We start from the raw sequence: 11,039 nt of genomic DNA on the forward strand, positions 1-11,039 counted from the left end.
AGGCCACATTCAGGTCTCAGCAAAGCTAACAAGAAGAAATTCAGATTGACAAATGATCTGAAAATGAACTGCAAACTTATAAACCATTTTCCCCTGCAGTTTTAGATTTGAGACGCTGTAAAGCACCATGTTTACATGTGCTTAGTCTAAACGGATCAAAAGATTTAAACTCCTGCCACCAATGTCACTTTAAGATACAAAAGAGCAAGTAGGCATTAATAAGTATTTAAAATCAAGCAGTACTTCATCTAGGTTTCTCATCTTTCCACCTTTAATCCTGATATTAATGAATTATGAAGTTCAGTTTCCTTTGGTGTATTGTTCTTTGTGCCCTCCCAGCAGATTTAAAGCTACAAAGAGAATAAGGAAATGATTCCTGTTGTATCAAAAGTACAACATTTCAATTCCCTCTGTGTAAAATGTTCATGGCACCAGTCACATACTACCAAACACGCAGCCTGTTTAGTTACTGGCTTTTAACCTTCTTGTTTCTTATTATTATACTCTTATTCCTACACATATTATTGTACTGCAATCTGTTGGTTTTGTTAATAATAATAAATAAATATATGAATTCACAACTTCCAGATAAAATCAATACATTTCCTTTCATTTGAATGATGTGCTGTTGAACTGAATTCACATTGCTTCACAAATGTACCTGATCTCATAAATAATTTATGCTACAGTTCAACCATCAGGCCTGCTCAGCGTTAAAGCATCATATATCCACGTGGATCCTAAGACAAACAGAACATTTCACTGAAATACTTTTGTTTACATATAATAATACCTTTAAAGTCCCTCTCGCTGTCCGATTGACCATTTCTCAGGGTGTTATGTCTTCACTATAGCAAAGTAAAAGCCTGCTCATGTGTAAACAAATGACATCCAGGTCCTTGTTGACGTCTGGGAATGTTTTTGTTATGTAGATCACAACACATGTGGTAATAGAGACAAACAAATGCTGGTAGTTTCCATGTTTGTTATTCTACTTCTTAGCTGTCAGAGAATCCCAGGACAGAAAATGCATTTCTGAATGTCAGCATCGATCTCATCTTACGGTCAACCTGAAAGGAAGAACACAAATACGTTTAGTTTAGATAAAACATTAGGTAGTATTAACTGGTCAGAGATGGAAAAACGAACTACAGCTGACTTTTACTCTTGTACAATAGAAGCAAAGAGGGGACATGCGAAGTGTTGGAACAAGTGGTGACTTGTTAAAGAGATTTATTGTTGATTTGGTGTTTTTATAGGATCTGTTCACATTTACTGTGTCATCTCCAGTCCAGGTTTAACCATAAACAACCACCGAGCTTCTGGAGTAGTTTACCGTCTGTTCTGTGGTGCAGCTTCGCAGTAATTAACCAAACAGTTGTTTGATTTTTGCGTTTATTTCAGCATTTTTCCAAATGAACAAGCTTCAACATCGCCTATACACAGACATAAATAGCAGTAATGCCTCTTTAAAAACCAAAGTTATAGAATATTTTACATTTAATTATATTTTCATGCCCGGAACTCGTCACACACAGGAATGCAGAGAAAAGAAACAACATTTAAATACAAAAGATTTGGCCATTACCATGAAGTGCTACTTCAGTGTGAACACAAAGCAGGAAAAGTCTTCACTCTACAAACTTCCCAGACTAAAAGGCTCATCAAACCCTTGTTTTACAGACACCATCTAATGTATAATCAGAAACAAATCCGTGTCAACCTGGAACAAAACTTTATAAGGAATATTTCTCTTCAACAACATTAAATGCTGTGAAGGATTTCAAGAAAAGAGAAGCTCAACAGTTCAATCTCTGGCTTCAGACGCTTTAAGTCCAGCTTAGTTCAGCACAAACACTGAAAGCAGAGAGAAACTACAAACTTTGCTGCATCAAGGGAAGGAAATACATGTCTGATCTGCATAAAGCATGCTAGTAGAGACAAAAATGAGATGGTTGGAAAAGATCAAAGCTCTCTAGCTCATCTAAAGTGCTTCAGCTGCTACCTGGATAAAAAATAAAACGAAGCTGAGGAGGTGATGATGTGAAAACATCTGGTCCATGCAGAAACATGACGTTAGCCTTGCTAACTTTAACAAATGAAACTCACACATCTTATATTTCTCACATGTTTTTCATGGTGTGAACTCACCAACAGGAGGGCTGTCTCTAACATATATCAATATAAAAAACTGGTTAGTTTTCTGAATACGTAACGTTTAGAAAGAAACTCAACGTTTGTGAAGCTTCTGGATCGTTTTGGTCAAGATGAGATAAAACCTGTAAGTCAGACCTGCATCGGTTTCCTCTGCTTTGAGCCCGTGTGTCCTCTAACCAAATATCCTTCTAATGAAAAGCAGTAACAACTTTTAGCCAAAGCTCTTTCACTTTCTGATTCCTAACTTTCCTCTGGTAAAATGCGATTAAACAACCATCTTCTTCAAACCTGAGATATCTTTTAATCTGTTAAGTAAGTTCAGATCAACCAGTTTAACAGTGAACACAAAGTGATGTATGTGTGCTACAACTCATCTTCCAGCTCAGCTTTCAGTAAAAAAATCGCATTCTCTGAATTGTGAAAGTCTGACACATGCAACTCTGGAAATAACATCTGTCATTGCAGCAGATAAAAGTTTTTATCTTACTAATGTTGCATTTTTGGATCATATTTAACAGCTTACACTGTTAACTGAAAGCTAATGTTGCTTTGCACACATAGACAACCTCCATAAATCAATAACTATAGCTGTGTAGCAGAATATAAAGAAAAGAAAAGAAGACAAACTAGTAAAGCAAGAGCTTTACTACCATCATCCGATTTAAATAATGTCATTTAGATCTGTATTATCCTTCAGTGTATTCTTCCTTCAACTGCGCTCCGCTTCTCATTAAATGTCCTCAAATTAAGCCTGGTAGTTTTCAGGTGATCTGCTGACAGACAAATGACCAGCTCTGAAACACGTCTCTACAACCTTCTGGTCCCTGCTGGACACCGAGCTTCCTCTAGTCCTCCTCATCGAACTAAATTACCCATCAGAGACTCCGTGGCAGCCAGGATACACGCCTCAAATTCCTGGTCAGAGAAACGTCCGACAGACTCCCGAGCGTTGCGTCTTATCTCCAGTCTATCCGACGGTGACAACGCCAGGATGGTTTCCATGGCAGCAGCATAGCTGTCCTCGCTGTCTGCCAGGAAGCCTGTTTGCCGGCCCTCAAACGGCACCACGATGTCCAGCTTTGGACCGCCCGACTTGTGAGCGAGAACGATGGTGCCTGCAGCCATACACTCCACCACACCTGCAGAGAGCAACAAACCAGTTGGTCTGAGACGGAACCAGTTACTCCTGAAGTGGCTGATGTGGGAAGTTGTTTCTGGACGAAGGATCTCATATAAATCAGGCTTTCTATAGCAGTATGACAGAACTTAGTGGTGTGTGTGTGTGTTTCCTCACCGATGCCAAAGTGCTCGTTCCACATGGTGTGCAGGCCGATGGTTGCGTTTGCCAGCTCCCTCTTCAGCTCATCAAAGGGAATGTTCAGTTTAAAGTCGACATGTTCAGAGATGCCCAGCTCCTGACAGAGTCCCCGCAGCATGAGGACCCGCTCCTCGTCTTCCTGGTTCCTGCAGCCACCAATCAGCACCAGCCGCAATGACTCCCTCCCTCCAGACATCCCCTTCCTGTCCAGAAGTTTCCTAAAAGCCCTAATCTGCAGCTGGTGGTCCTTCTCTGGCCTGAACTGTCCCACGGACACAATGGAGTGACACTTAGTATCCCCTCCGCCATTTTCCGCTTCTTCTTCACTCCCCAGCTCTCGCCCGAGCTCCTCCCAGCCTTCTTCCATCTCATCATCTTCCTCGTCCAGTGGGACGTCCAGAAAGGCCCTGACGTCGCAGGGCGGGTAGACGATGCTGGTGCGGCTGGGGGCTCGCCACAGAGCCAGGATGTGTCCCATGGTCCAGGTGGAGTTCACCATGATGACGTCGCTGCAGGAGCCAGCCAGGCCGTACAGCAATGCGAAGCAGCAGTAGTACACAACTTTCAGCGCGCTCAGAACGGGGTTCCTGGAGATGAAATCAGCGTTGTTGAATCTGGAAGAAGAAGACAGAAGGTTTGGGTGATTTCTTACGTTTATATCCACAATAAACTCTGTTTTAGGTTCCTAAATAAGACGTCCTGTAGGAAAGTTCTACAAACAGCAGTACAAGTACATGTTAGTTTTCTAATGACAAGAAGATGGTCGTCATACAACCATAACTCCAGTTCTAGAGAAGTTGAAATGTTTCTTTTATATGCTGATAAAAGAAAAAATGCACTAATAAGTTACTTTATTAAAAAAAAAAAAAAAAAAATTCCACATTAAAAACCTTGAAAATAGTAAAAGTAAGACATTTTACAGTTATGTAAAATAATAAATATTGAATTTGACAGCAGCGATACATAAAAAGTCACTGGGGTGGGAAAATTGAATCGAAAATTAGGATTTTTTGCTTCACAATTTTAAAATTCTTTTTTTTTTTTTTTAAAAAACAAATCAAATTTTTTTTTTCCCAAAAGAACTTAAAATAGTCCATTATGGAATTTTTTGTCATTTTTATTGTTTTTATTGATCTCTTTACTGGTGTTCTTGGGCATTATAGCAGCAAAATGATGATCTTGATACTGCATTGTTTTTTCCTAATTGAAATCAAGAAAAATGACGAGCAAAAAAATTTTTTATACATTTTTTTGTACAGAAATCAGCAATGTTGAAAAATTGTAAGAATCGCAATTCAAATCAAATCGGCATCCAAAAAATTGGAATCGAATTGAATCAGAACAAAAGCATATCGTCACAGCCGTAATAGTCACGCAACCACAACTCCAGGGCTAGAGAAGTTAAAATGTTTGTTTTATATGCTGATAAAAGAAAAAATGCACTAATGAGAAACTTAAATAAAATAACATTTAATTCACATTAAAACCCTTGAAGACAGTAAAAGTAAGACATTTTACTGTTATGTAAAATAGGAAATATTGAATTTGACAGCAGCGATACATAAAAAGTAAGAAAAGATGGCTCAGTGATTGTTAGTGATACAGACAGGTGGCTCCAGTGTTTGTGTCCAGTAAATTTATTTTAGCATCTTGACTGTAAATGCTTTATAGATCTCTGCATTCCTCAGCTGGTCTTGATGTTTCTTTTATTATTAAATGGGGTCCATTTTAGGTCCACTTCTTTTTTCCCTGTATATGTGACATCTGGGTTCTATTTTTCAGAGGAACAAAGTTTCTTATCATTGCTTTGCAGACGATGTTCAGATCTATTTCCCCCTGAAACTGCAGGAAGATTCTCTGAAAAAACTCCTCACATGCTTATGTGACCTAAAAACACGGATTTAAACTTTCTTTACTTAAAGAAAAAACGGAGATTGTGGTGTTTGGCAGCTCTGAGCTTTTAAGCGGTACTGTCAGTGTTTTTTGTCCGCTCTCCTCTTTTTGTCGTACCCATGTAAAAAATCTGGGTGTCATACTTGACAATACTTTTAATTTCCATCGGCAGGTTAACACTGTAGTTAAAAGTATTTTCTTTCACTTAAGGCTGATTAAACCCTTATCTTCCTAAACCTGCCCTAGAGAAAGTCATCCACCTGCTCATCATGTCCCGTCTAGACTAATGTAACTCTCTCTACTGTGGCATCGATCAGTCGACCTTACACCGACTGCAGCTTGCCCAAGTTTAGATAACTAAACTTGAACTTATATTGATATGTTTGCAAATAATCTGTATTATTAATTGACCCTTTTATTCATCAGAACTGCTTGTTTCATTTTGTTTGCCCCATAAAGGATGCTAGGAAGTTTAATAAAGTCCTGCACATTAGAATCAGCTCAGCTGAAACAGAATACGCAGCGTCAGTGAATGAGGAGTAAGAAATTAGAAAACATGAATAAAAAGCAAATGGTATCTCTGTTTGTGTTTACGATGTTACCTGGGATTCCTCTCTCTGACCACAGATAGCATGTCGGTGCTGACGGTGGGATAATGAACGTAACTTGCTACCTTACAGCCTCCCAGGTAGCGGAAGATTGGAAGTGTGAAGGCGTAGCCCATCGAATCCACATACAGGTCAGGAACAAAGGATGTAAGAGCTTCCCACCCTGTAACAAGACAAATCCAGTTACATTTTATTTCTGAAACACTTTTCATACATAGCAGCAGCATCCGTGATTTTCTAGTAATAATAATAATTCCTACTTTATGAATTACAATAGGCCTTTTTTATGCATTTAACCCATCCTTGTTGCATTAGGAACATTATCATGAAGTCTTTTTTTTTTTTTTTTTATAACTAAAGGGATATAATAATAATAATTATAATAATAATGATGATAATAATAATAATAATAATAATAATAATAATAATAATAACAACCATAACAAGTGCCTTTCAAAACACCCAAGGACAATGTACAGAAAAAAATATATTTAAAAAAAACCCCAAAAATATAATTAAAACAACCAAGACTTACATGTACAGATGTATTTGGGAGTTGATAAAAATAAAAAAAATCAACAATAAAACACAATAGAAGAAGCTACATAAATAGGATTTTTTAAAAAATGAGTAAAAATAAATAAAGAAGTGGGATGGTTAAACAATAAATAAATAAAAACATTGAACTCTCATTCAGTCTGTTCCATGGATCAGGTTCTTAGTGATGAACGAAGGGGTTTGATGTAACTTAGGGAACAATTAAAAGGTGAGCACAAGGGCAACCGCACTTGCTCACCTATGCAGTGTAAGGAGAGAAAACAGTGCTTAAAAAGGGATGTGCAAGTTGTTTCCAGGAGCACCATGAGCATAAAGTTGTGATCCGTTATTGTGCCGGTCCTGCCATTTTGACAAGGTCGCTGTTGACAGTGACATCACTTCCTGTCTGCTGACCAAGCAGACATTCTGCGATTGGCTCAGTTTATTTACCTACACCAGCTTGATTTTTTTTATATCCAAGTTTGGACTAACAAAAAACACATTGTACATTAGATCAGTGTTTTTCAACCACTGAGAGATTAACTGGTGTGTCCTGAGAAATTATTCACTTTCACCTTATTGGTCTAAAAAGCAGCTCTGTGTTCATCCAAACAGGCCCCCAATGAAAAATAATAAAATTCCTTCCTCTTGTGTCTATCGGATTTCTATTCAAGAGGCTTTGACGAGATGGAATTTATATTAATAATATGGACTTTTTCTTTAAAAAAACAAAAAAACAAAAACATTTTGGTTTGTGGTTTGCCTTGCAATTTTTCTGTGAAAAAAGGTGCCTTGGTTCAAAAAAGGTTGAAGAACACTGCATTAGATAAATTATATTTCTAATGAACATAAGATTCTGTTTATCTTACATTTTGACTCCCTATTTCAAACTAAACTATTTACTTTTATACTTTAAGTACATTAAATTCCTCTAATCTTAACTTACCGAGGAACATGGAGCCGGTGCTCTGGCCCAGCAGGGTGAAGTGAGGGTAAGAACTGGCCTCCACCAACGCACGGTGGCGCAGGAAGATGAAAGTGACAGGTCGAGGCAGTGTGATGTTGAAACGCTGTCGCGCTCCCTCCAGAATCTGGTCGCCCGTCACCCCCTGATCACCCGTGTAAACCACGAAGGAGACGGTTGGGTAGCTGAAACAAAGGGAGATAATTTGAAATCAGTTTTATTTGTTTAACCAAGTTTGGATCATCCTGAATATTAAAGAGTGCATTAAAAAAAAAACACTATTTCATGTGGTTCAATGATTCATGTGGTTAAATCTTTCAATGGGTCACAACGACAGGTGGGTCACTGAGACCGGGAAATAAACACACACTTGTTTGCTCACACTGTAATCTTATGTAAGCATGAAAAAAATCTGACATGAAGACAGATGTTTGCTTTCAGTAACATCCACACCACTGACAAGTTTTGTTTATATCTCAGATTATATTCCTTTTTTTTTTTTTTTTTTTTTAATAAATACATACATTTTTGTCACACATATGGAACAAGCTACCCACATACTTAAGATCCTTAACATTGTTTGGTTTATTTAAGTCATCTTTATCTGTTCATCTTAAAACTCTTTGTCAATGTTTCTAGTTCTAATAGATTATCCTGTGCAAGATTGTATAACATACTCCTTTTTGAGGTATTTATTAATTTATTATTGTATTTATTTTTTGTTACCATTGTTGTAATGCTGTTCAACTGTAATCCCTAGGAACGTCATGAATTTGTGTAGTGGTGAAACCAATGTAAGTAAACAATGAAAAAAAACAACAACTAATGAATTAATTAAAAAAAAAGAGAAGAAAACAAAAATAATAATAATGAGTAAACATAATTTATTCTCATATTGCGCTTTACATTATTGCCTTTTTTTTATGCAATTCTGTGACATGTTCAATAATCACAGATTTGGACATCCTTAGCTGTGTAATTTCTGTCTTACATCTGCACATGGGCAGGAGTGTGGAGAGGTGTGGGAGTAAGCAAGTTTCTCTTGTCTTGTTTTGTCTGTATCTTAAATATTGTTTTACATTTAATTTGTGTAATTGTTGATTATAATGTATTGTTTTATGTTTTTGGACCCCTTCGAAAAACGAGATGGTACATCTCAAGGGGCATTCCATAAAATAAACTTAAAAATATTTCCCAGAGTTCCTGGTGCCATGAAAAAGTGTGAGTGGAAAACATCTCCCTCTCAGTGGTACAGTTGTGCTCATATTTATTCATACCCTTTCATTGAAGAAGGAAAAAAAACAGCTGCCTGTAAAATAAGCTGATATTTACTAAAGTAATAATAAATAAAAAAAATTTATGAAAATCATTACATTATTTTCTAATTCTGGTTCAATAGAAAGTTTTTTTTTTAAAAAAAGCAAACAAATAAGATAATTTATTACGTATTACATCCCTCATAAACTAATATTTAATTGAGAAATCCTTTAATGTTTCCGCTCCAGTCAGGTGTTTCCTGTTCCTCTCAGTCAGACTTCTGCACCTGTTGACAGGTATTTTGTCCCACTGTTCAACAGGAAAGTGCTCTAATTTGTCCAGGAACAATTCGTTTTTTTTCCCTTCAACTCAATTAAATGAAAAAACAGTGTCTTATATTACTAAATTATATTTTTTTTTGCAAATTTTTAGTCATAGTTCCTTTTTTAAGTCTCCAGTTATTTGAGTGACTGTTGTAAATTCAGCCTTTTCTTTAATGAAAGGGGATGAATACATATGAGCACAACGTTACCTTAATTTAATTTTTTTTAAAAAAATTCATTTATTTTATCTAATTTTATTGTTATATCTGACCCCCCTTTTAAAGGTTTGCTTATATTGAAAAGAAAAATGTATAACCGATGCATGAGAGCCCTCAGGGAGCACCAGAGGACCCGCTCCCCGCCTCCACCGGCGTTGCAGTACGGGTGAAAGAAAGCCACGGCCGGGCCTCCGTCCAGAGCCCGGCGGGACCTGCGGCGGCCCTGCAGCCACAAACGAAGCCCCAGCAGGACCAGAACCAGGACCAGAGTCAGTATCAGACTGAGGTAGATGCAGGGCATCACCAAGGACCACATCAGCCTGGGAAAAAAGGGAGACAGGGAAAAGAAAACCGAGATGAAACCGCAAGAAATGTAACAAAAATGACTTCAATGACATCAAATCTGTCACTTTAAGTTTGGAATTAGCGAATAAGCTGCTAATTAAGCTAAAATAGTCCGCGTCCGTACGCCTCAGTACACCTAACTTTCATTCATATCTGCATATGACTTCGTTTAGATTTGACTCTTTCAGCTAATCTAAACAAAATGCGAGGATTTGGGAGGAGATTTACCTCATTAAATCGCAGAAACACAGAGAGAAGTTGTGGCGGTGATGATGTGCGTGTCCTGCCATTTTGACAACACTGCTATTGACGTGACGCCACTTCCGGTCAGCTGACCAAGTAGTCGTTCTGTGATTGGCTCAGCGTTTGTTTACTTTCACCAAGTCGACACGTGACTTTATAACGCATAATCTAGTAAAGTAAAGACTTGTTTGAAGATTAAATTAATCTTAATGAAATTGTTTTCCCTCTTTAAAAAAAAAAAAAAAAAAAACATTTATAAAACACCCAAATTAACGTTTAAGCGTAGTAAATTATATATTTTGTCCACCTTCGCTTGAAAGTGATGGCCCACTTGGCTGATGTGCTCCTGCCCCTACGTGTTTTGTCTGTCATAGACAGGATTTGCCTCTCGGAACAGAGACCTCTGAAAACAAATCCAGTCTCTGAAATGATGAATATGTGCATCTCATGAAATAAAATTAAAGTAAATACTTTAACTTATAATAATAATTAACTTGTGGAGGTCTTGTTCCGGAGGCTGATGGCTGCTGGCAGGAATGATCTTCTGTATCTTTCAGTCTTTCAGCCTGAAGAAGCCTCACTGAACACACTTTGTTGTTTCTTCACTGTGTTGTGGAGAGGGTGTAAAGAATCCTCCATCATCATCAGCTTGTGCAGCGTTCTTCTTTGGACAATCTTTGACAAGACATAATGTTGTGTAGACATTGTCCCTATTTTTCAGATGCTTATTTGCAATGGTTTGTCGATACATAAATAAATAAATAAAAAAAAAAAAGTAAACTTTGTTGCATGTGGTCTAGTCAAAGAAAGGCTTAGGCTTCTGCAATATTGCTGCAGATTATAACATTTATTTACAAATAGCATATAAATACTCATTTTAAAACACAACTGTAACAGAAACATAAAAATGGTAACTTATTAAAGATTATAAAGATGGAGATTATTAAAAGACAGATGTGTAAATATTTAGTGAAAGTAATAATAAAAAGATTTTTTAAAAAGACTAAAATTATTCTACAATTTGCACTTTTCCAGTTAAATTATGCGGTGAATAATGCAGAGAGAGTAGACAGGAAGTGGCATAAGTGATCCTTTGGTATACTTTTAAAGGAGTTGGTTCGACATAGTAAGTAATCAGATTACCTGCAGGACAGCAGACAGGTAGCTGCTTACCGT

The 11,039-nt window shown here is 37.2% G+C and overlaps 1 protein-coding gene across 2 annotated transcripts; it reads right to left on the reverse strand.

Annotated features, from left to right (window-relative positions):
- Positions 1–1,042: 1,042 nt before the first annotated feature.
- On the reverse strand, positions 1,043–9,910 carry LOC306766218 (GDP-Man:Man(3)GlcNAc(2)-PP-Dol alpha-1,2-mannosyltransferase-like; the record flags this gene model as incomplete). Of its 2 annotated transcripts, XM_079253856.1 has the most annotated exons (7): positions 1,043–1,070; positions 3,030–3,296; positions 3,452–4,089; positions 5,971–6,139; positions 7,460–7,662; positions 9,374–9,595; positions 9,849–9,910. In XM_079253856.1, 7 exons carry the CDS (start codon positions 9,908–9,910, stop codon positions 1,066–1,068), a joined length of 1,566 nt encoding a protein of 521 aa, XP_079109982.1. In that variant the 3' UTR covers positions 1,043–1,065. The 2 variants fall into 2 exon arrangements, with proteins under 2 accessions (XP_079109982.1, XP_079109981.1); XM_079253855.1 differs by lacking the exon at positions 1,043–1,070 and having other exon boundaries at positions 2,526–3,296.
- Positions 9,911–11,039: the final 1,129 nt, after the last annotated feature.

The sequence above is a fragment of the Telmatherina bonti genome (genome assembly GCF_933228915.1).
Source record: "Telmatherina bonti genome assembly, chromosome: 15".
Taxonomy (NCBI): Eukaryota; Metazoa; Chordata; class Actinopteri; order Atheriniformes; family Telmatherinidae; genus Telmatherina; species Telmatherina bonti.